General features: G+C 44.3%; 1 protein-coding gene across 2 annotated transcripts in view; it reads right to left on the reverse strand.

Moving 5' to 3' along the window:
- Nucleotides 1–7,060: 7,060 nt before the first annotated feature.
- CEP41 (centrosomal protein 41) overlaps nt 7,061–25,169 on the reverse strand; it is a 44,859-nt gene continuing 26,750 nt past the window's right edge. For both annotated transcript variants that reach the window (XM_042972421.1, XM_007078089.3), the window contains exons 3-11: nt 24,085–24,132; nt 19,770–19,831; nt 18,693–18,762; nt 12,407–12,551; nt 10,569–10,720; nt 9,859–9,926; nt 8,644–8,758; nt 7,952–8,167; nt 7,061–7,256 (exon numbers count right to left, since the gene is read on the reverse strand). In XM_042972421.1, the coding sequence (XP_042828355.1) occupies nt 7,108–7,256; nt 7,952–8,167; nt 8,644–8,758; nt 9,859–9,926; nt 10,569–10,720; nt 12,407–12,551; nt 18,693–18,762; nt 19,770–19,831; nt 24,085–24,132 (1,025 nt within the window). In that variant the 3' untranslated portion in view covers nt 7,061–7,107. The remainder of the gene's footprint in view (nt 7,257–7,951; nt 8,168–8,643; nt 8,759–9,858; nt 9,927–10,568; nt 10,721–12,406; nt 12,552–18,692; nt 18,763–19,769; nt 19,832–24,084; nt 24,133–25,169) is intronic.

Below are 25,169 nucleotides of genomic sequence, written 5' to 3' on the forward strand. Positions count from 1 at the left end.
TTTTTCTTCCATCAGATTGACAAAGAATAAAAAGACTGACAACTCAGTGCTATCAAGGGTATGAAGAAATGGGACCTGTCATGTACCATTGGTGTGAAGACAGATTTCCACCTTCCTGGGGGGCAGAAGGTGGGGTGCCACATAAATCAAAATTTCACATGTATTGTTGCCTTAACCCAGAAAGTCCACTTGGAGAAAGTTTATAAAAATATTCAGACAAATTCAAATGCATGTATGTACAAGGCCGTAATAGTAAAAAATGAAATATAAAGGAAAAGAGCCTAAACAGACACCAGTCTTGATACCCCTGTGACATGTTTAAACAATGGAGTCTCGTGAAGCCATTGCAGCCCGTGTAGACGTGGGGAAATGGGTCACGCAATACTGAAAGAAGCCAGCCACATGATGCAGATGTTCTAAAATAGGATTGTGGTAATGGCTGCACAACTCCGTGAATTTGCTGAACACTGAATTGTATACTTAAAGTGCATGGATTTTATAGTATATGATTTATACAGTTGCTTAAAGAAAAGTAGTTACAAAGTAGCATGTTGAGTATGAATTTCATTTTTGTTTGAAACACACACACACACACACACACACACAACGCCTGGAAGGATATACTCTCCAATGATAATTGAGGTTGCCCTGGATAGTGGTGATGGTTTTCCTCCTTGTACCTTTTTGGATTTGTTGCAGTAAGCTTTTATAATCAGGAAAAAAAAAAAAAACAAACTAGTTCACACACACCAAATAACCCCGTGGCTAAAGTTATCTAAAATCAACTTAATACCAACATCTAACATCTAAGCGGTCATCTTCATTTGCGCCCAGATTCTTTTTTTACAATCTGCCTCCACTCATTTCTTCTGCTCTGGCCTTCCATTTTACCACCTTGCCCAGAACAATGTATCTTATCACTGGAAAAATTTACCCTCCCGATAGAGCTGGAAGCAACCGCGTTTCTACCAAGGGAAGGGTTTTCTCCCGCTCCCAGTTGGGAGCTGTTCCCTAAGCACTCTGCCATAGCTCAGACGAAAATCCCCAAGAGCCCTTTCTGCTCACATTCAGTTCCTGCAGCAATCCGGGGAATTGATTACGCTAATGCCTATTCTCCAGGGCTTTTCAAAAATCTTTATTTTTAAAGGAACTCATTTGACTTTTTTCTGAGACCCTTGTATATGGTTCTCCGTGTGGCCTGTGAGCCATCGGAGGTCCGTGAGAATCCTTCGGGTGGTCTCTTGAATACGCTGATACGCATGTGTAGCTTTCTGGTTTTGGCTTGAAGTTAAAACTGAAATGTCATTGAATACAATCCAGGTATGACCTCACTGGTCCTTCATCCAGTGCATGGCCATTCATCATCTCAGCAAGTGCTTTGCAAGGGCAAGTGGGGCTAGGTGGGTTTGAGGATGCAGAAGGGCTCTCGCTCTAAGGACTCTAAGGACAGAAACATCATTCTGTCCCAGACGCTACTTACAGGAAACTGATATGACCAACCATAACATTCAAATTGGCCACACGAAGGAAGAGCTCTGAGAAAAAAGGCACGGGGTGCCCGTCAAATCTGAAAAACTGTCAAAGGGTAAAGGATTTTCCCCAAAGCTTTCAAGATCTGCATTAATTTGGCAACCCAGATCGCGAGCATCATCTAAGAGCCCCAGAGACCGAGACTGCCAAGTGCTTATTGCCAAACGCAAAGAAGAAAATTGAAAGTCTCCTGCTCAACCACGGCAGCGGGTTTCAAAACAGCACAGTGGAAAACAGCGCTCCGGGAACGGGGGCCGAGGCAGAGGCTTGCGGCTTGCCACGGCTTCCTCCGGGAGGCCCAGGCCTGTGGCCGTGAGCCAATTCACGCACCTTGGGTCCCCGCCTAAATCAGAGACATCACCGCAAAGCAAAGCAAAGATCAGACACGACGTCCTAGCAGTATGGTTTATTAAGTGAACGGTTCAAGTTACGAGAACAAGCCCACTTCTTTTCCAACGGTCTAGGTAAAAGTTTTTAAGTCCCATTCCTTAAGTGAGACCTCATTAGGGTTCACTCAGGAACGAAACCAATCGCAGAAACCCTGGCGCACCGGTCCTCGAGATCGGTCATTCGATGCAGACAGTGGATATAGGGAAACACGTATTCCCAGGAGATGTGCCGCCTCTGAGTTCCTGTTGCCTTTTGTGTAGACGGGGTGTGTGGGGGGCGGTGGAGGCGGCTTTTGGAGGGGCGGGGGGATCTCTGGTGACGAGGAGGGAAGGGAGGCCAACAGCCAGGGGAAAGTTGCATTTGCGTGGGTAAACTGGAGGCATCGCCGAGGGAGCGCGTGGCCGCACCTACGCAGAGCGAGCACAGAGCCGGGCGGCTGAGCGAGAACTTGATCTGAAGCCCCAATCCTCAGGCTGGCTCCTGGCGTCTCCACCTTTAGCTCAGTGAGTCAGGGCCTCACGATGAGTTGCTTAATTTCCACCTGATCCTCAGTCTCCTCCCCTGACACTGGGGCACCCATCTCACGGGACCGTCGCGAGAGCGGAGGGTCAGAACGCGTAGGAGTCTGGCCACACTGCCTGACACAGAGGGAGCACTCCACGCGTGTGTGCTGGGGTTATTCTCCCGCGAGCTTCAAGGTGTGAAACAAAAGAGAAAAAGAGCCCACTCTCGGATGGGGACGGTGTGCACCTGTGCGTGATGAATTCTAGAGGCTACTTTGAGCCCGAGGAGACCCTGCAAACAGGCCTGGCAGACTGCAGACGGCCAGGGTAATAACGACACCCCTAACGGCTCCCAGGGTGCCTCCTGCAGTAGGTAATCCAAAAATCTCAGGGTTGTGAACGCCTCTCCTACAAAAGCAGGATGTATACAGGGAGACAAAAGATAACGAGCTTTCCGGGTTTCCAGAACGGCAGACCAGCACTGAGTGGCAACCACCATGGGCACTGCCTCCCGGATTTCCGTCTCGACAGGTCCGATCGTTCACGGACGCTTACTAAAGGTCGCTGTCGTATCATTGGCCATTTTCACCCTCTGGGAGCTTATAGTCAAAATAATTTCGAACAGAAGACCTATTTGCGTCCTTTAAAAAAATGCAGTCCGTCACTCAAGAGCACTTAATAAGTGGCCTCTGTCTGTCACACGTTTTTACCAAGTGTCTCAAGATGTTACGCTGGCGGAGAGAATCTGCTTCCGCGTTCGCAACAAAGGAGGATCAGCCAGAGAGGGAGACCATAAGGGGATCGCGGCGTGACAAATATTGTTTTGTAAACACACATAAAACCAGGCACTGAATCCTGTTTTGTCAGAATTCAGTGCGGAAAAATTTCCGCCGTTACATTTTTTTTATGCTGTAACTGACCTATGGATCAGTGTGAGGGGACCGCAATAACAATTTTATTAAAAATTACTGCAATTTTAGGAGAGCAGAGTATTAATAACCAAATGTATTCTGAATGCTCTGGGAGCACAGTGTGTTTTATTTCCTGGCTTCACAGGAGAAGCGTGTTTGTTAATAAAAAAATTAATTGAACTGCGTATCAGCCTAGCATCATGCCCACATAATTGAACTGATGAATTATAATCTATGTTTCTGACATTTCTTGTAAAGAAAGAAAAGTATCATGGGAATAATATCTTTGAAAGAATTGTGAAAATAAATGCATATGAAAGACACGGGGAACATTTCGCAGGTGGGGAAAGAAAGTTTCTCAGTGATAACCATCAGTCAGGCAAGAAGGGGAGTTATGAATGTAAAACCAGGAGGACAGGAATTCATTACTGCCCCCGCCAAAACGTCGGATAACATAAAGACGGAATCTATGACCAATATGTAACATGACAGAAATCAAAACCAACACAAGAAAAATGACCTACATCTTTCTTCCTAGCCTCGGACTCTGATTTCACTGATAGGCCACCAGGGAATTAGGGAAAAGAAGGTTTTTGTTTTGTTCTGTTTTCTTGGTGAGTAGCCTAGAGTCTTAAGAATTTGTGTATAACCTTGATAGCAGCACAGGAAAAATCCCCTCAGCAGCTAATGAACACTATTTTTTCTCTTAACGATTCTGATTCACACGGAGTCCAATGTGACTGTGCTGATTCCGGTTTTCTACTAAAGGTAAAAAGATAAAATGATTTTTAGGCCATTGGCATCATTCTATACCTTTCAGTGGATTAGACCTGACATATTTACAGCCCGAGACGTTCTTTTTGTTTTCAAATGAGTTATATAGCTTTCCTTTTCAGTCTTCCCTCCTCCTTTTCTTGCTTCCTCGCTTCTCTCCTTTCTCCTTAAATATACACCCTCATAAAGCACTGAGTGTATCATCTAGACTTTGCCCATCACCACTGCTGAGGCGAAGCTGAAGTTATACATCAATAAAGCACCCACCATCATGTAGGGGGGGTCACAAGTTCCCAGGCCTTGTCACCCTTGACACACTGGCAAGGAAGTCCTGCTGTGATGTGTTTAAGGGACAGTGTCGGCCCCTGCTTGAGCAAGAGCAGAAACCCAGGCCTTCTGTCCAGAGAGCTAAGTTCGGTCCCTTACCCTAATTGGAAGGGCGTCCTGATTTTTTACGCGGAGACTGTGTGCCTTCTTGGGAGATGCAGTGAAAAGAGGTATGCTTTCAAATCCCCTCCGTCTCATGTGGCTCCCCCAAATCGTCTCAACAGAGAGGGCGAGAGAAGTGGGCAGATCTCAGCATAGTAATAGCAAACAACAAATTAACAACTATGTACTTTAATCTTCAGCATTCATAATTGCACAGAGTGTCACGGATCACTTAAATAATACATGTCCGTTAATCTAATGAAGAAACCAGTAAAGTAGAACGTTTGGGACGGTCACTTGAGCATGTAAAAACTGTCTGCGAGTGACACTTAACACGCAAAGAGCAGAAACAGAACAGGTCTTTGAGGGGTAGTTATTTAAAATCCTTACCAACAGGCGAAGCACCATGGAGAAACACACATAAATATATTCAACCTGCCAGACGCCTCAGCTAAACGCGCAGCGATTCTAATAGGTTTGGCTACAGTGACTTTCCACATATATACAGTAGGTTCTAAAACACTAGGGGGGTTTGGTGATTGGAATGCAGTGTAGGAACAAAGGGGGACTATCGTCACTTTCAGAACAGAATTGAGTGGGGAAATCTAAACTCCTGACCAGTCAACTTTAAAATGGCATAAACAGAACTTTGTTACGGAGAGAGATGGGGTTGTTTTTTTTTTTCCCCTTGAAAATGTATATGTGTCATAAATGGCTGAAAATCTTGTCCATGCTAGGGGAAAGTTGAGGGTGGAAAAATTGGCATTTTTAAAAAATCTATGCTGTAAAGAAAATAAAAAGCCAGAGCATTCTGGCATTAGCAAAAGGCTGAACTAAGTTCTCAGGCAATAAATTTATGGGGAAACATGACAGGCTCCTCATTAAAGCTATGTGTACGTTGGCTGAATTTTATACAAGATTCTTGAATCTTGTGGAAAATTGGGTACGGCCTGACATCTGAACAATGTCCCTGGTTTGTTTGATTTCTAAAGCATCGGAATATGTTGCACTTTGGAAATCAAGTAGAGAAGAATAAACACACTAAAACAGAGCTGGGCTGAATCTTAAAGTTATTTTTCCATATGTCTCTATGAGATATTTATTACCTTTGTTTCTCTTACAAACTACGCACCCCCCCCCCCATGCTAGAAATACTGCGGTGCCTTCTCTTTTTCCAGTTGTTGTTTTTTTTTTTTTTTGGTGGCGAGAAAATAGTCCCGTTAAGGCAAATCTTACCCAGCAGCGGTAACCACCTAAGGATAGGCAATTTTCAGTTGGCTTTTCAGAAGCTGGTTGCCATGACAAAGAGGACAATTTATTCCTTGGTCCCTTATCACAGCTACAGATCACAGACCATAAAAATTAACAAGGCTCTTTCCCTTTTCCTGATGATTTCAGGAGTTCCTCATCCTTACCTGAGGTCTTTTGTTCCCCCAATTAAATGGAATGAATGTCAGTCATCTAGCAATTCAATTAATGCTGATTCAAAATTCTGGCCCAAACCAGAATCTATAATCACAACCTCCTAATCACAGCTCAGTCGTGAGAATGAAAAGTAAGCAGGAAATTGCACTAATTACTCAATTAGACTAATACTGTATTTTTAAGCCAGGGTTTAAAGGGGCTGTCGGCTCTGACAAAGGACCTCGGAGTCGTCCTCACCATGTGTGCCTGCAGTGGCCCGATTGAGGCTGATGTTTTCAAGTGGCCATAATTTCTATCCATCTAAGACAGATGGACCTGAGCTGGGGAATGGAAATTTACAACCGATAAACCAACCATGAATGAGGGGCAGGTCGGGGAGGGTGGGGGGGCTTCACTGGCTCTTAACACAGGCCCGTGTAACGGACAGGGCTCTTCTGGAGGAAGCCGGTGGCCCGTGTGAAGGTGGCTGAGCACACGTCAGCACAGTGCTGGTTCCAGGAAAACATCTGGTGGGGAGCAGCACTCAGGAAGTGTGAGAGTGGCTCTAGCAAACCTCAAGATTGAGCAATGCTCAAGGTGCCAGCCTCCAAACTCACCACGGAGCCTGCGGCGTGTGCCGGGCAGAGAGCTCCTCAGCCAGTGGGCCCGCCCCCGGGGGTGGCTGAAAGCTGAGAACCATCCACCCCCAGGGACAGCTTCTGGGGCTGCAAAGCCCACCTGGACAACCTCCACGAAGCCAAGAACAGCGAGTGAAAAAGAACTGGCTGGGAAGAACGTACCGGATGTGCCCGAAGAACTTACAAAACAATGCGGGATATGAACCAATATAAGCTGGACCTAAGTAGAAAGAAAAAAAAAAAAAAAAAAAAGCCCCCAAAATTAGACTCTTTTTTCTTACTCAGGTTCAGAAACTTAAAGATTCTGTAAACAATAGGGAAGACACTAGAGCCTGCCATGCCTCTGGTTTTTGTAACACTCCCCCCGGAGCTGGATGCAGGAAGGGAGGCGGACACAGAGGAAGGAGGGCCCATCGCACACGGCGTCGTCTTTCCTCTGCAGCAGTTGCTGAAAATGACCGACTTGGGAACTGCTCAGGGGTTCCGAAAGGAGACAAAGTATTTATTTGACTAAGACAGGCAAAGTCTTTACTTCCAGGGTTTGCCTTGCAGGTGGCCACTGCTGAGCGAGCGGGGATTCGGGGGGCCACCAGGGCCCCTGGCGGGCGGGTTATGACCGCTGCGGGTGCCTGGAACCTTGGAGTCTCTTCCGGAGGCATTAGCTTGGCTCAGCCGGCCTGCAGGAGGCAAGAAAGCAGGGAGCAGAGCTGCAAGAATGACTCCAGGGACGATCTGCCAAGTATACTTTTAAGCTAATGAAGTCGTACGGTATAACCACTTGCAAGCTAATGAAGCCCTATTCAGCATCTACTCTAGGCTAAACCCTACTCTTTATCCTTGGAGGTAGGGAAGGGGCAGGGACGAAAGGAAGCCCAGCGAGCTTTTTTTTTTTCCCCCCTTCCTCTCCGTTATCCCAACCAGCTTAGTCTGGCCTTCATTTCTTCTTGGTAGAGACGGGTACAGGAGTGATTAGGGAAAAGACAAGAGAAAGTAGTGTGCTCAAGGGAAGGTTGGACGTGCTTTCAAGGTGCCCAGAAGCTGCAGAGGGAAACAAAACCTGCGGGAGAGGAAATCTAAGTGCCTCAGCTTAGCCTCTCAACTCAGCCTGAAATACATACCTTATCTGAATGATAAGTCCTTTCTCTCTATCGGCAATGCCTAATTCTCCCCACAACCTGGGATCACCTCCCCTTGCCCCCGCCCCTCCCCACACGGCACCCGCACACTCCCCATGCCCTGCAAATAACGTAAGAATCTGAATATAAGAGATCAAGCTTTTCATAGGACGATATTCCAAGCCGCAAACCTCGAAACGTTCTCCACAAAACGTACTCTACCCAAAACGTTATCTCTACAGGTCAAAATATCTTACTAGGATGGTCCGTAGGACCCTGCTCCTCTTCCAGGTAATATTCTATCTTTTTCAAGTCTTCTGGGGTAAATCTCCATTTATTCCCAGCTGGTGGAGGCGGCACCTTGGGGCTGGATCGTTTCCGGGCAGAGCCAGAAGGAAGGGGCTGCTGGCAAGATGCTGGCAGGGAACCCGTAATCAGTCCTTCTGGGAATTTCTGAGCTAAGACTTTTAGACCTAGGTGTGGAAGAGCATCAGAAAAAGCAGCATTAACACGGTGAGGCTACGGTGAAACCTGGAAAGCTGGAAAGGAGCCTGCGTGTCTCCTGGTCTTTGGTCTGCTGGCCCAAGCCAACACAAGGACGTGAAATCTTAACTGCTTCGCCATTAAGTAAATTACATGAGAAACATGGTGGTTAGGTGGGATTCTGTGAATTCCACCAGAAATCCTTCTGCTGCAGCCTTCAGCCTTAAGGCTTGCTTACAGAGCCCTAAAGCAACAGCATTATTTCTGGAATTAAAAACATGTGCCGATGGAGCTAACGGAAGTTTCACATAACTCCTGACCCCTTGCAGCCAGCATGGTTGTCTCTCTTTCCAGAATTCTTACTTCTGCGCGTGGAGAGGAAAAGGGTGACGGGGGGGGGTTGAAGGACTCTGAGTCCGACTCTCTGTCTGTCTTTTCGGTCCTAAGCAGAATACAGCCCACTCACCTCCGGAAAGCATGAAGAGGTTTTCAAATCCCCGCTCACACATGGTGGTGGCCGCCTGGCTGGCCAGCCTCTCGTCGTCGTCATACAGAATGATGATCTTGCCGTGAGCATTTTTCTAAGAGTCACATGAGTTAAGGTCCCCCCCCCACACACTGAGCTCAGGCTCCTAGACTCTAAAGAAACCCCCAAGGAACAAAGAACTGTCAAGGTTCCCCTTTCTGAGTTCAGAGAACGTCGGACAACCCCATGACCCCAGCAGTTACTGGATTTTTTCCTCTCGTGGAAACCACACAGGCGGGTAGTCTTATCTTTTAGAAACTAGTATTACCACGGTCCAAGACAGAACTAGCTCCCTGCTTGATGTCTTTTGATTCTTGTAGCTTCACAACCTTGAAAAGTTAAGTATTAACAACCTCCATTCCATAGGTGAGGAAATAGAAAAAAACCTGTGTGCCCCACGTGTCTACCGTGGCCTTATTTATAATAGTAAAAAAAAAAAAAAAAAAAAAGGGAACCACCCAAAAGCCCACTAGAGAGGAACAGTTTAGTATATCATAGTAGAGTATATAAGATGAGATAATGTAGTACAACCAAAAAGGAGTTTATAAAGAGCATGGGGAAATACACTGTACTACGGCAAGAGGAAGAGTCAAAATACTAAATTATATACACGGTATGATTTCGACTCTGGTTTTCAAAAGAATACATAGAGGACAATCTGAAATAAAGTATGCAAAAAAACATAATCGGAGTTGTTCAGTGGTGATTATCAGTCTTCCTTTTTAGATCTTCCCGAGTTGAAATTATTTTCGATTTGTGTAATTTTTGTAAGCAAAAAAAAAAAAAAAAAAAAAAAAAAAAAGTAAAATTTTAAGAAGGGAAAAATTTAAAACAGAGGGGGAAAAAAATTTCCTTAAGTTTTACTTGGGAAAGCTGTCTAGGGGAAAAAACAAAAGTCTTCGGACTAACTCTCAATAGATCACAGCCTTTAACCCAATGTTTTTTGGCCCGCTGCAGGATGGCTTAGAAACATCTGCCAGGATAGTCAGGATACTCAGCAAGAGCTAAGAACCCAAATTCTAAAATATGCTAAGTAAGCTAATTAATATCAAAGGTCCTTCACAGAGGTTTTTTTCCCTAGGAGCATGATTCATGGCGAGTTCAACTCGTACAGTCCTCAAACCACCCAACTCCATAAAATGCAACAAAGGATACGTATTCAAGAATGTCATTTGAATAAGGGTTCATTGTCCTAGACAGAGTTGCGATTGGGTAACTGTAAGCTGCAGAGAGAAGAAAAAGCTTAGGACGTTTGTTGCTTTCTGTACAATTTTGCCCCAAATTCCTGCCTGGTTTAAAGTCTAAGAGTTCAGGGGCGCCTGGGTGGCTCAGTTAGTTAAGCGTCTGACTTCGGCTCAGGTCATGATCTCGCGGTTCGTGGGTTCGAGCCCCGCGTCGGGCTCTGTGCTGCCAGCTCAGAGCCTGGAGCCTGCTTCGGATTCTGTCTCCCCCTCTCTCTGCCCCTCCCCTGCTCATGCTCTGTCTCTGTCTCTTTCTCAAAAATAAAGAAACATTAAAAAAATTTTTTTTTCAAGTCTAAGAGTTCAAAGAAATACAGTTTCAAAATCAATAAGCCATAAACGTGGACACGTTTTCGAGAGGAAAGAAACACGACACTATGAACAAAACATGAAGCTTCGTGTCACCGTTTCTGACATTTAGCCCCAGGCCGCGGGGCCATCTGAGAATGTCCCAAGCCTCTCTCAGAGCATTACGGTAGAGCCAACGTACAGGTTCCCATGGTGGATTTGGTTAACACGTCACTTCCGGAATTGCTGACCCTGGGATGTGGCTCAAGCTGGCCTGGACTAAAGAATGGGCTCTGTTCTTGGGACTCAGATGCTAGAACGTCCCCTCTCTCTTACCTCCAACGATGTGGCACTGTTGGTAGGAATCTCTGTCTCGCACATCTAGCAGCAGGAAGGGGCAGTCGGGATAAGGTCGGTCTTTGGTGTTGGGCTCGGCTTTCTTCACTAGCCCTTTGTCTAGATCCAGTTCCCCAACACCACTGATGACGCTGCAAGTGAAAAGCAGGTCGTCAGAAACCACTCAGGGGTGAGTGGCTTCAAGGTCAAATGCGTTTTTTCAGAATAGCGAGAGAGTGCTCAATGTCTTCTCAAAGGGCACGTCAAAGAAGAAGGAAAATGCATATGGTGTCTCAGTTCTGTCTCTGAATGCACGACCCTATGGATTCCTATTCTATCACACTGGACCGCGAGGAAGGGACCCATGTGTCCGTATCACCTTCAGAGAAGGCATGTTAGGTCCTTAGCATGGCTGAGGGGACAGAGACTGTAGGGCACATGCTGCCTCCAGCAACAAGAGCAGCATTCAGAGAAAAGAAAGAGGCCAACAGTTAATCTGATGGAATGTGAAAGCAGAGCGAAAGGGGAAAGAATAAGGTTGATAGGACAGGAAACACGGAGGCCTTCTCTGTCCGTCATACGTAATACAAACCAACAGCAACGTTTTAATGTATTCCCTCTACTTATAGGGTGACCTAGCCGATACGTATTTTGAACCTTAATATCGTCAATAGTTATCTGTACTTATTCCCAGGTTATAGGCCACGGCGTCGAAGTTGAAGAGGCTTCCAGATTTGGCGGCATTCGTATAACGAGACAGAGGAAAAACGAGGATCGAAGTGAGTGAGTTCACCATTGACAGTTCTGTTTCTAAGGTCGTAAGATTGGTCGCCGTACTCAGATTGGAGGCGAAATGTAGTAAAAACATGAATCAAAGGAATAAGATTAGTAGGCGTTATGAATAAGACGGCAGGTAGTGAAATATCTGTATTGGAACGAAAAGAGGACTCCTTTCCCAGGCAACTGTGAAGGCTTGCGTGCCGGACCACACGCCAGCACGCACTGACGTCTCCTCTCCCGGCACGGCAAATCAAATTCTGCGTCTAAACCTGCTAAACGCTGTCACTCGATGCCACAGAGCGCATATTTCGTTGCACCAAAGGAGAAGAAAATCTGTCTCATAGGAAACCGCGTCCTCAACGGAAGTCCCGTTGGTCCGTCTCGTAAATGCAATTTTCAAGTTCTTGCGTAAAAGTAGTTACAGAAAAATAACAGCGGTACCGATGATAGCAATTCTTTCTCTGGTAGACCTGGTTTCTCGACTACAGTTGTTTTCGCCATTGTAGAAGGGATGGTTATGTGCGGAAAATCAGCACCGTCTTATAATCAATGCCTAGTGTTTGTGAGAAAAGGGTTGCATCACAGCAAGAAGGACCCATCACGTGCGGTTTGCAAATCGACACCGAGGGCCGCTTTCCTGCTCCTTTGCACCTGTGTAATAGCAGAGTATGGTGTAGGGCACTCTATTTTTCTTGTGATCTCAGACAGGGTAATTATAAGCTGCAGCAGACAGAAAAGGGGGTGGGAGTGGGAATCAAAAGATAGGAGATGTAAAGCTGAGTCCTAACAGCAAACCTGCACACGGGAAGGCTGAGAAGAATGGAATTAAGGAGCGAAAATTAATGCTCTCCTATCAATATATTCTTACCTAAACGCACCGAGATGCTGTGAAAAGATTCAGGCGATGGCATTTATATCAAGAGAAAATAGAGGGGCTGGGATGAAAATGTGGGACTTGACTACTGCCAGTCTGCTTCTAAGGCGACTATATCACTGAAACTGGAACCCAGGTTAGTATGAAGTAAAATACAGTGAAAACATGAATCTGATTAGCATACCTCTGCAGAGTCGAGCGACTGGAGTCCCCGGCTCCCGCGCTGTTTGTGGACTGGACAGGGCTTGGCGACTGCTCCCCGGGGCTCCCTTTCCCGTTGGTCCTGGCACTGACTTCCCCATCGGGCTCCGAAGTCGCAGAATCATTGTCTAAAATTTGCAAATGAACAGGTATATTGGACCTCAGAGTTGATTTCACTTGTCGGGCAGTCCCACTGAAATGAGGTCAAGGCAAGGAAATCCTATCACAGTGATTAAATTGTCCCCTAAGTTCTAACACGTAAGTTCTCAAAATGTAGTCGCGGATCCCAGGAGTCCCCAAGACCCTTTCAGGGGGACCTGCGAGGTCTCTTTTACCGGGTTGATATCTGCCCTCAGGGTGCCAAAGAAACAGTGGCTAAAACTGTGAGCGCCTTAGTAACACTCAGGGCAGAGGCACCAAGTTTGATGAGGAATTATCGTATTTTTTTCACCAACACGAACGCACTCAGTTAATAAATACAGCGGTCACATTTTAGCCAGTCCCTGATGGAGCTGTGATAATAATTCTATTAAGTCTCATCTTTAAGTATACGCCTTTTTAACATTCTGTGTAATGACATCGGGGGCCCACATACGGTAAGTCTGCTCCATACCAAGATAACCAAGATACCCCTGGGGCCCCGAGGGAAAGTGTTAGTGTGATTATTGCTGCTTTTGCCCTGCACACCATTTTTACCCGGAAGAAAAACTGACAGGAAAATTATAGTTACTTAGACTCGTGCACGTGGCAGACATTCTCTCAAAAATGATCTAAGTGAACTTGTCGTTTCAAGGAAAAAAAACAGCTGATGGGCTCTGTTGTAGCGACTAAATCCTACCCCAAAATCAGAGTTTTGGAAACTAGCTGCCCTCAGGAGCTTGGGTGCCTCCCCGTACTTAATGATTTTTCTGATACAACAGGCGATGACGTTAATAAGTGTGATTTTTTAAAAAATTTTTTTTAACGTTTATTTATTTTTGAGACAGAGAGAGACAGAGCACGAACGGGGGAGGGGCAGAGAGAGAGGGAGACACGGAATCCGAAGCAGGCTCCAGGCTCTGAGCCATCAGCCCAGAGCCCGACGCGGGGCTCGAACTCACGGATCGCGAGATCGTGACCTGAGCTGAAGTCGGAGGCTTAACCGACTGAGCCACCCAGGCGCCCCAATAAGTGTGATTTTTTAGATGTTGTGTAACGAACAAAATTTGTCAGTATTTGGAAGATCTTCCTAACTCGGCGAATCAATATTTTCCAAGTGGCCAAAGAGTGAGGTTAGAAAATTATGCGTGGCTAAAAAGCTTCTTTCAAAGCACAGGACAGACCAAGGAGCTTAAGGTAATGGAATCCAAACCATGCACTGATCCGGTTTCAGATTCCACATTACAACTAACCTTTAAGAAGCTACCGGTTGTCAAGTTTCAGTACAGCCTCAAAGATGTGTATCCATAATTATCTGAAAGAACTATTAAAAGATTCTCTCTTTTCAACTACAGGTCTGTGTGAGGCTAGATTTCCTTCCTATACTTCAATCCAAAGAGCATATTGCCACAGAGTGAACGCAGAAGATACGAGAATCGGCTGTCCACTCTTAAGTCAGACGCGGAGGTTTACAAGAAGATGGGAAACACGGCCATGCTCAATAAACTTTTTGTTTGCTTGTTTTGGAAACACAGCTATTTTGCATTAAAAGCCTAGTTATGCGTGTCATGGGCTCAATATCACTATTTGTAAGTGAAATAGTGAATACATATTTTTAAGCTCTCAGTTAAAATTTTTTAATGCCCTCAATATCGAAAGAGGGGCGCCTGGGTGGCTCTGTCGGTTGAGCGTCCGACTTCAGCTCAGGTCACGATCTCGCGGTCAGTGGGTTCGAGCCCCGCGTCGGGCTCTGGGCTGATGGCTCAGAGCCTGGAACCTGCTTCTGATTCTGTGTCTCCCTCTCTCTCTGACCCTCCCTCGTTTGTGCTCTGTCCCTCTCTGGCTCAAAAATAAATAAACATTAAAAAAAATTAAAAAAAATAAATATCGAGAGATATAATGCACCCACACCAAAACTATTTGAGGTCCTCGATAATTCTGAAGCGTGCGGAGGGAGACTGTACCAAAACGTTCGAGAATTTGCTGTTTCCACTGGTATGATGAGCGAAGAAAGAAAGATAAGAGGCCTCGTTATTAAAGAGGACACTAAAATTTATTTTTCATATGATATAATCTACCTAGAAATTTCAGGAGAATCCTCTGAGAATAAGGGAAATAAGCGTGCATGTAGATAAAGAAAAGAAATACTAACAGGCAAACAGTTTTTCCCACATGCCAATTAGAAAGGAACATGAAGAGCATCTCATTCCCAGTAACAACTGCGGATATAAGATATGTCCTCCTAGAAAACAGGACTATTAAGAAATGCAAAGGGCCCGTACAAACTTACATCCTTTATAGGTCTTAGACAAATTTTACTTGAGAGACATTACAGAAAACCTGAATGAAGAGAGTGATGTATCTTCACATTCCTGACTGGGTGACAAAAGTGAAACGATGTTAATCCTTTCCCAATTTCATTTTTAGTCCTAAAACAATCCCAATGGGGTTTTTGAAAAGCTTAAAGGGATTGTACAAATGAGAAGGAAAAAAAATACCCCCCCCCCCCACACACATACATACGGGTAATTTGGAGAACATGCCTTACCGAATAGTAACATATGTGGCAAAGATAAATGATCAAAACAACACAGAACCACAAACCAGAACGACGGGATATAAGAGAGAACACAGAAACAAATCCCAGAATATACATAAAAGCTAACATATATTAAAGGTAACATCGCAAACGAGTGGGGGAAGGGAGAACACTTGCATAAATGGTGGTGGGATAACATGTCAACTCTCTAGAAAAATCAAATTTAGATAACCCCCTCACATCACATGCCACAAAATGTAACAAGTGGATTGATGTAGGGAGAAAACCCAAACCACCAAGCAAGGTAATAGAAGAAAATATAGCTGAATAACTTATCTTAGCTTGGATTTTACGAGTCTAAGGCAATAAAAGAAAGCACAACGCGGAAGGCTAATAGATTTAATCACATAAAGATGGAAACCTTGTGGATGTCAAAAATGAACACCAAGAAAATTAAAAGATGAGTAACAAATTAGGAAAAACATCTATGACATACATGCATTAGAAAGGCTTAATATAGCGAATTTACAGAATTAAAAAAAATTAACTAGTGCTTTAATTGGAAAAAGATCATGTGCACCAGGTAAAAATGCAAACAAGATAAATTTGTTAATATGGAAAGGAAGTCCCTTCCCACTCCTGACCTCTAGGCCCTCAGGCCCCCTCTTCCAAGGGAAACACCTGCACGTATTTATGCCTCCCTCCAGAAATAAAACAACTACGTACTTTTGCACATATTTTATTTCCTCCCCTTTTCACATATCAGGAGAACACTATCCATACTGCTCTCCGCTTAGGTTCTTGGTTTGGTCGTTGTTTTATTTTTACTTAACGATGGAGATTTGCATTTGGAAACTTCACATTGTCAAGTGAAGCCTTTTCTCGTTTTCAAGGCTGTACTTGTTTCCAATGTTTAAAGAGACCCTAATGCACGGAGCTTTTTCAAATCGGTAAAAGATGAGCGTTCCGTGAGAAAAAAAGAATGGGGAAGGACAGGTAATGTTCTCAGAAGAAGAAATGTGTGTGGCCAATAATCGCGCACATACACAAGGCTCAGTTTCATGACCGGAGAGATTCAAAAGAAAATGACCAGATACTACTTTTGACCCATCAAGTTGGCAAGCACGCGCAAAAATGAGAATTCTTCAGCACTGCCTGGGATGGGGAGGAACAGGTCTTTTCATTTATTTGCTGGGAATGCAAACGGGGAGAACCATTCGGGTTCGTTCGGGAATGCAAACGGGGAGACGGTGCGGAATCAGCGCCCGAGCGTCTGAAAATGGTTCCGCCCTTTGACCATCTGCAGCAAAATTTATCTTCAGGGAATAATCAGAACCACACTCAGGTTTACGTATTTACACAGCAGCATTATTTTAGAAAAGTGAAAAATTAGAAAAGCTGTCATGTCCAGTAGGAGAATAGTTAAATCAGTTATGGTATGTCCAAAGGACAGATGTTATATGACGACACAACCTTTACGATTAAGCTTTTGAAGTCTATTCAATGACACAGGACAGCAGGCATGATGAAATGCTAATCTGGTACAGCATAATTCAAAAGTATGCACAAAGAATATGGATTCGAGGGGCGCCTGGGTGGCTCAGTCGGTTAAGCGGCCGACTTCGGCTCAGGTCATGATCTCGCGGTGCGTGAGTTCGGGCCCCGCGTGGGGCTCTGTGCTGACAGCTCAGAGCCTGGAGCCCGTTTCAGATTCTGTGTCTCCCTCTCTCTGACCCTCCCCCGTTCATGCTCTGTCTCTCTGTCTCAAAAATAAATAAACATTAAAAAAAAAAAATTAAAAAAAAAAAAAAAGAATATGGATTCGGGTGCGCAGTTAGGGGAAAAAGTAGGGCAAAATGTTAACAGGGATTATTATTTTAATTTCCTTCCTTACATGTTTTTTGCAATTTTCTAATTTTCTAGAAATATACTTTGAAGTCGGGAAAAAAACAACAAACATCACAAAAGGAGGTTTTTTCCTCCTTCAAAAATAGCCAATATGCATACAATCTGTTCTACAGGCATTCCTGAGTGAGTTATTATTCTGTGTAGAGCGCTAGAAAAACACTAATATTACTCACACATTATGGTGTCCTACTTTACAAGAGCCTATTTTGCTGTGCAAATTTATCTCAGAAGAGAAAATTGCATGTGCCCATATGTTCTGGTGCTGTAATCTCCATGAATTCAAGGACCAAATCCAGGTACTTATATAACCAGGTTAAAATTGGGAGTACTTGTATGAGGAGACTCAATTATCTCTGTTACAAAGAACCCTTATTTCTCTGCCGTGTGAGAGGCATCTGTCAAAGATAAATTCCTGTCTTTGTCAGATGCTCTTTATCCTCCCTAACAAAAACAAGCCCAGGGAAATGACAGTTAAGTTGCACAAAGCCGGTGTTCGAACTTCCTGAGAAACTGGTCTCGAAATCCGAAGTCAAATTCCTGGCCTGCATCAACCTTAACAAAACATATTCCCCTTCAATAAACAGCCACACGTTGATGGTTGAGGGCCTCAGGATAGAATAAAGACCTTAACTCTGCGTATTCTTTTCACGACAGTGCCACTGAGAGGTTTTATTTTCGACTTCGCACTTAAGAAAGGAAACCTGGAGCTGGAAAGCTATCTTCCCAGCCCTGTCTCCAACCTAGCACCTACGCCTCCCCGGGTCATCGCCAGGCTAGATGACGCGATTCTCCAAACCCGCTCTCCGTGCCTTTTTGCTCAGGTTGCAAGACTCTCGCCCGTCACTTGCACCTGTTCAGATTCTGTTATGTTATGAACATGTTATGTTCAGCTCACAGGCTTTAAGAAAGCCTCCCTCGGTTTTCTAGCTGGAAAGCACCCTTCCTTCTTCAGAACTCCCAGAGCGAAGACCCTGGTTATGAGCGGAGACTCGCAGATTTGTACCCTACGCCCATCCCTTACTGGCTGTATCCCCTTGAGCAAGCCATTTAACCTCCGAGGCGTGGGCTTCTCATCTCTAAGCATTTGTTTCTTCCAGAGTCTCTGGTAAGGTGAAGTAAGAAAGCTGTGTGAAGTGCTTAGCAATGTATATTTAACGAATGATGACTTCTTTCTAATCCTTCATTATGAATTTCTGCCACGTTAGCAATTTCACGCTTCTGTTCTCATTTTCCTCGCCCAACACGCACACATGCGCGCACGTGTGCACACGCGACTACCCACTCCATGTGAGCAGGGCTGTGTCGTCTCTGTAGTCTCCTAGCACCTAATTCTGTGACCTGTACGTAGGTAGAAGGCACTAAAAATATCCGTTGAGAAAAAGTAATTAGTATATTAAACACACACAGAACGTTTAAAACCACGAAAACACACCAACCAACCCACCACACAAAAAAACATTAACAACTACAAATGTTAGAGCTGGAAAACCAGATGGCTTTTTAAAAGGCAGAAGAATGAACAATTAAAGCACCAGAGAGCATGTCTCGGACGGTAACAATCTAATTACAAATAGATATATCGAAGTCCCAATCCCCTGTGGACACAAGAGCAAAGGTGGACAGGGTGAGAACTCCGGTCACACGGTCAATCGGTTATTTCCCCCACGTCCTCAATTCTCATTACCTTCTAGCCTTTGAATCTCTTCAGCTGTCACTTCCAGTGTTTGATCAGATAGGGAAGCAACCTGGATGACCTGATAGAAAAAAAGAATGAAATATGTAGATGTGTTTGTGTTTGTTAGTCTTTAAACAGAGGCAATTCTGTCTTTAACAAAAGACGAGGAAACATCAAAGATCTCGTTTCAAGAAACTGTCAGTGTCCTCCACTGGAGACTAAATCTCAGGCCTCCTGACTTTTGAGGAGCGGGAATTACACCGCAGATGATCATTCCAGAAACACAGATTCGTTTAAAACATCGCACAATAAACTTAAAAGTCCAAAAGGATAATTTAGGACAAGAAACATGCGTAAATGGTCATACACATTCCAGTCCCAACATAACACACAATACTTAACCGTGACAGAATTGAATCAGCAATTCGACATTCAATGAAGAAATCAATGTCTTATGAATACATATATTTTAATGTTTATTTACTTTTGAGAAAGAGAAAGAGAGAGCGGGGGCGGGGGGGAGGGGCAGAGAAGGAGAGGGAGACACAGAATCTGAAGCAGGCTCCAGGCTCCACGCTGTCAGCACAGGGTCCCGATGCGGGGCTTGAACTCACCAACTGCAAGATCATGACCTGAGCCGAAGTCAGACGCCCAACTGACTGAGCCACCCGGGTGCCCCTGAATGTATTTATCACAACACAGTATACCCCCCACCCCCCACGGTTTTTAAAGCACTTTTCACAGCTCAGCTCATAAGACCCATGATCCACCATGTCAATGAAACTCTAGAGACCAGAATTCTAGATTCGAAACATGAAATTAAAGTGTGCATGGAAACATACAACCTAAACCATAAATGCGACGATTTAAAAGTAGAATGCACATTTTACTTTATCAAATTCTTATCAAAGAAGATAGCTCACACCATCCTTGAATGAGCTGCACACCTTTTAATCCTCCCATAGGTGAAATGTACAGACAGAAGAAACCCTTCTGCAAATATTACCTAGAGTGGAATTTAGAAATAATCACATAAACTGGCACTCATTAGAGTCTTTACCCCAATGGGAAGATCGCTGAACTTACCAGCTGGGCAAAAGTTGTAACTTTCAGTCTCTTGAAAAGCTCATCTTTTTTGTATCTGTAATCTGAAAAGCAGGATAGGACAAATAATTTTGTAGGTATACTTTTCTTTCTTAGAGGTACTCGTTCTGTCTAGTCGTCGAGTTACATGGTATGATTTTCAAGTTATTTATATGCTTTTACATATATTATCTAATATTTGATCCTCATGACATCCTCGGAATTAAGTGTGGCAGGTATGATTATCATCTCTTCATTTTTTTTCCCCTTTGCTTCAGCTGGTAGGAGGCCTAGAGTTGAGTTTATAAGCCACCCTTTTGTGTCTAGTGACTTTACCCCTCATGTTATTTCATCCATTTGCCATTTTCCTTTTACTCGGCTATCTCTCTTTGGACCGTGTTGTCTTGCATGCATGTTGTAAGCCACTTTCAATCCTTTGCAGAACAGAGCAAGGAATAAACGTCTGCATCTTACAGATGAGGACAGAGACCCAGAGAAGCTGAGTTGCCCCAGGTCAAACAGTTGGTGAGACATTTACACCCTGCTATTCTAACCCTGCCTCAAAGAGAGACCAATTCTGTTCCTGAGGTTACAAATTACACTGGAGACACGGGACAACCTTTTTTTCTCCCCGGGGTACAATGCTGGGCACAGAGTTCTTATGCCTGGTCCTGATAATCTTCTCTATCAGTTTCTCTGCATTTCCACCTTCAGTAAAAATCCACACGCTCAGTTGTACGAGATGAAAAAGTTCCCGAGATCTATCATGCAGCTGTGTGAATGTACTTAACGCTACTGAGCCGAACACTTAAAAACAGTGAAGATGGTAAATTTTATGTTATGTGTGTGTGTGTGTGTGTGTGTGTGTGTGTTTACCTCAGTTAAAAAAAAACCAAACATCCATATTTATTCACCGCTATCCTTCTGGTTCTGACTCATAACTCAAAAGGGGGTACTTCTGCACTTGTTAACATTTCTTCATATCACATTTGAATGGTCGTTTTAAAATTTTAGCCAATCTCACTTGATCTAATACCTGTCCCGTGGAGGCATGCTAAAAGTTAGCTTCCATGCAATTTTCTGGAGATGACTGCCGATTCTAAAGAATTTTTGGCATTGAACTCCCCCCCCCCACCCCCTACACTCCACTACTCGTCTCCATTTTCATATTGGTGGTCACGACTCCTCAAGTATTGCCACATTATTTCAGAATCATTAAAGGTTAGATGGATAATTACTATGGCCTTCACAGCAAAAAAAAAGTCTCCTAAACCAAGACTCCTAGCAACAAAGGAAAGGATTAGAAGTATTTAAAACGATTTACCTGGTGTTACTAATCATTTCCGTGAATTTTCTAAAAATGAACACACAACGAACACTTTGGAAGATGATGTTAGCTTGGTTTACCAAACACTTTACGAACCATGGTCAGGAAATAACAGTACGTTAAAAACTAGCCTTCTGTAAATATATCAAGACTGACTGTTACAACGAATTAAAGCTTCTCTGTTCTGAGACGCCTCAAAGAGAGCGATGTGGCTCACAAGGAACCACTACGTCTAGAAAATTCTCAGGGTAGCTTCCTCTGGACACAACAAGGTAACAAACCTAGATGCAAAGGACCTTCCAAGACTCACCGGGATGCAGCCCCAGCAGGTTGGGCAGAAGCTTGCAAAAAAATCCAACTGAATAGCTACAGCATTCCTCTCAGTCACCACCGATTTGCCCGCCAAAAGCCACTCACGTAAGTCAAAATGGTGATAAGTCAGCCAAGAAAGAGAGGCAACAGCTTGCGAGGGGTTTGTGCTGCGGCATTCGTCCACTGATCTTCTTTTGGTACAGTTACAAAGTTTGAAATACTTCCCCAATTCTTCACATGTGCAGTACAAAAGGTACACATGCAAATCCCCTTTGACTACGTACAGATGATCCCAAACCCAAACCAGGCTCTACCACATTCTACCCATTGGCATTTCTAGTACCCTCTAGGCACTACACGCCCCACTGTGCATTTGAGCCTGCACTCTACATACCTGGTTCTTGTTTAGAAGGACAGCCATCACTGGGACTTTCTGACATTATTACTCAGAGATAAAAGATCAAACTAGACGTCTGACAGTTAAGTTTTAAATGTTATGGAAAAGGATGACGGGAACACTCCGTCAGCCCGTCCTTGCAAGGGCGAACAGAGCTTTAAGAATGGAGCCTCTGCTCCCATCGTCGCTCCCCAACTCGGGGATGGAGACAAAAAATCCGAGTTGCAGATCCGTTATCAAGGTCTTCTTCTCCAGTAAGTCTGGAGTCTAAGTCTGACTCTCTCGAGTTACTGGAAGGACAGAGACCTGACTATCTAGGATGCTTCACGCTGGTGTCATCTAACCACCAGAAGCCAAGAATAGGCTTTGTGCGCGGTCAATAAGCACAGGGTGTCTGTTTTCTCGAGAGAGAGTTGAAAGAAGATTCAGATTACAAAGGAATTCTGCGTTTTCAGGGTTCTGTTAAAACACGTTATTAGCAAAGGGAAGCTGGGCTCACAGGGAAGACAAATCAAAGGAAGTAACAGAACAAGGTTTGTGATTTCACAGAAAGACACGGCATCTAAGGTAACCCGAGAAAAGTGATGAATCTAGGGTGTCAGGAAACAAGGCAATATTCTCCTCCCTTTCGACCCAAAAGAACATCTACAACAGAAAATGGGAAAAGAGAAGGAAATAGCTTCCAAAACGTAGATCTCAAACCAGAATCTGAAGTAATTCTAGTCGGGGAATCAGCACAAACTGTGTGTGAAACAAGGTGAGAGGGGCCTCCTGTCTTACTAAAAGGAAGTCCGAAACTTCTAAAGAGGGAAGCAAACATTTTCAAGGACTCTATTCTAGAGGTATTTGGGGGCGGGGGTGGGGTGGGGGAAGAGAAGCTCCATTTAAAGTTTAGATATTAAAGAAATCACATTGCGCTTTTAAGAAATGTTTTCAACAGGGCTTGGCAATCTGGGCGGGAACGGGGCGTTTTCAGGGGACAGATTTTGGTGTGGACGTGAGAACTTACGCTAAGCTACGAATGGACAGGGGAGGCAAAAGGGGACCTCAAACCCAAACAGAAGCAGGCCGGCTGAACTTTACCTGCTGTGGATGAATTACGGGCGACGACAATGAAGCATGGGTGAGTAAATGAGACTTTTTTCCTGGTTGAAAACGTTACTACATACTTAAAATATATACACTTGTGTCATGTATAATGGAATAAAGCGATAACATCTAATATAAAGGACCCGAGAAGAAAAGGATACTGTGACGTGACACATTAAAAACCAAATGTCTAGAACATTAGCCCTCATAGCTAGACATGGCAAATAATAGAATCGGCATAAAGCTGTTCCTGAGTCCACACTGATGGCTGCGGTTTCTCGATACCCCAGCAATTCAAAAGAAGCAGAAACATTATCATTTAAATGAAAAGGTCTGCTGTGTAGTAACAGAAGTCCTGGCGAATTCTGGATTTGTAGTATTCTCTTCCCAAAAGATGTCTATTACCAGAGGGAAGTCCTGAACTGTTAACCATCGGAGTGCCTCTTTACTACCATCAGCTAAATATTCCCCCGTCACTGGGCTCTTCTGCTGAGGATATGAACAAATCCGTCTTAGAAAATAGATGTTTCTACTTCTTTAATTCTCCCCTCGATGTGTACACTTTACATCTATTTTGGACACAGAATGAAAAATTATGCTTTTGTGCAAGGGGAATGCACAAAATGACTAGTAGCAGATCTTTGCAGATGAGTAGTTTTTAAGAAGGAACGCATGAAATATGATTTTTAATTAAAGGAGAGCAGAGACTGCAATGGATTTATAAGGCATAGCACCGCTTTAAGCTTTCTCCCTCACTCCTCTGTGTCTTTCATGGATACTGACTAATTTACACACACAAGGATGTTATAAAATAAGAGATAATATTATTCCCATCTCAGGTATAGAGAAAACTAAGAAAGTGGGAAAGATCATGACCTTGGAAAAGGTCGTGGAGACTGCAGTACAATGAAACCAGAAGCTTGGACTCTCGCTGCTTAAGTAGAGCTCATTCTACATTCCAACACTAACATCTCCTATGGGATGGAAGTCGGGCAGAACTTGGCCCTCAAGCAACAACCTTAGCAGCTGGCCGGGACGGTACACGGCGTTTCCCACATCCTTCTAGGCACCTGCCAGGCTCACCCACCTCCCACAGCTCTCTCTGCGTGTCAGCTGTAGGGAAGGGTTAAGGTTGTTAATAACCGACTTCTAGATGGGCTCCATTATCCCAAACCTTCAATAGGGTTACTCACTTTTTTTGATCTCTTCTAGCTTCTCAGTGTATTTAGTCATGCTGTTACCTAAAAAGAGAATAAGATAGGCTTTTTAACGGAAGAAAATGAGTAACTCTGTAAAAACAGAATGGAGTACAAGTGTTCCCTAAGCCTTCCTATCCTGTTCTTACAGAACTACAGTAGGCAAATGGGCCACACATACTTAATAGTCTTTTGGATTATACAGCATCATTAAGTGATGAGGAATCAAGGAAAAAGTTTTGGCCAAATAAACACGAGGCAGTACGGATGATCACTTTATATTTAAAAAAAATTTTAAACACTTATTTTTATTATTATTTTTAATGTTTATATATTTTTGAGAGAGAGAGAGAGAGAGAGAGAGACAAAGCACAAGCGGGGGAGGGGCAGAGAGAGAGAGGGAGACACAGAATCCGAAGCAGGCTCCAGGCTCTGAGCTGTCAGCACAGAGCCTGCCGTGGGGCTCGAACTCACCAACCTTGAGATCATGATCTGAGCTGAAGTCAGATGCCTAACCGACTGAGCCACCCAGGCGCCCCTGTAATTTTTTTTTTTTCAAGTCAAGGCTTTCCTCCTTCTTTTTTTTTAAATTCCCCCATAACCTTCTCGTGGGGAAGATGTGCGGAAGAGAGGGAAAGAAGCAATGATCTCTCAATGTCTAAAATGTGCCGCCGTGGCTACCCAAGCAATCCCTTGCCCTGCACTTAGTCTTTGTGGTTTCCCTCGCTTTCCTGAACTTGGTCTTCAACTATTCATGCTGATGTTGCAGCCTGAACTAGACCACACAGTCTGTGCAGTAGTATTCATCACGGATTTGCTCTGCTGAGAAGAGCAGATTCCCACCACCGCGAAGAGCACCCAGCCCTCGTGTTCTACAGCCTGCTTCTACAATACCAGGCTCTCGCCAAGGTGGTTTGGAGAGTTTCCACACGCTAAAACTGGGCCAGGATCGTTTTGGTTTCCGAAAGAACTGAGGTCTAGTTCCCAAGCGAGGGCTATTATTTTTTACCGGGCATGCTTCAGTTTGATTCAGTTCAACACAGCAAGCTCTGCCTGGCATTTGAAAGGTACAGCAAAAAGGG

This window comes from Panthera tigris, chromosome A2 (assembly GCF_018350195.1).
Source record: "Panthera tigris isolate Pti1 chromosome A2, P.tigris_Pti1_mat1.1, whole genome shotgun sequence".
NCBI classification, from domain to species: domain Eukaryota; kingdom Metazoa; phylum Chordata; class Mammalia; order Carnivora; family Felidae; genus Panthera; species Panthera tigris.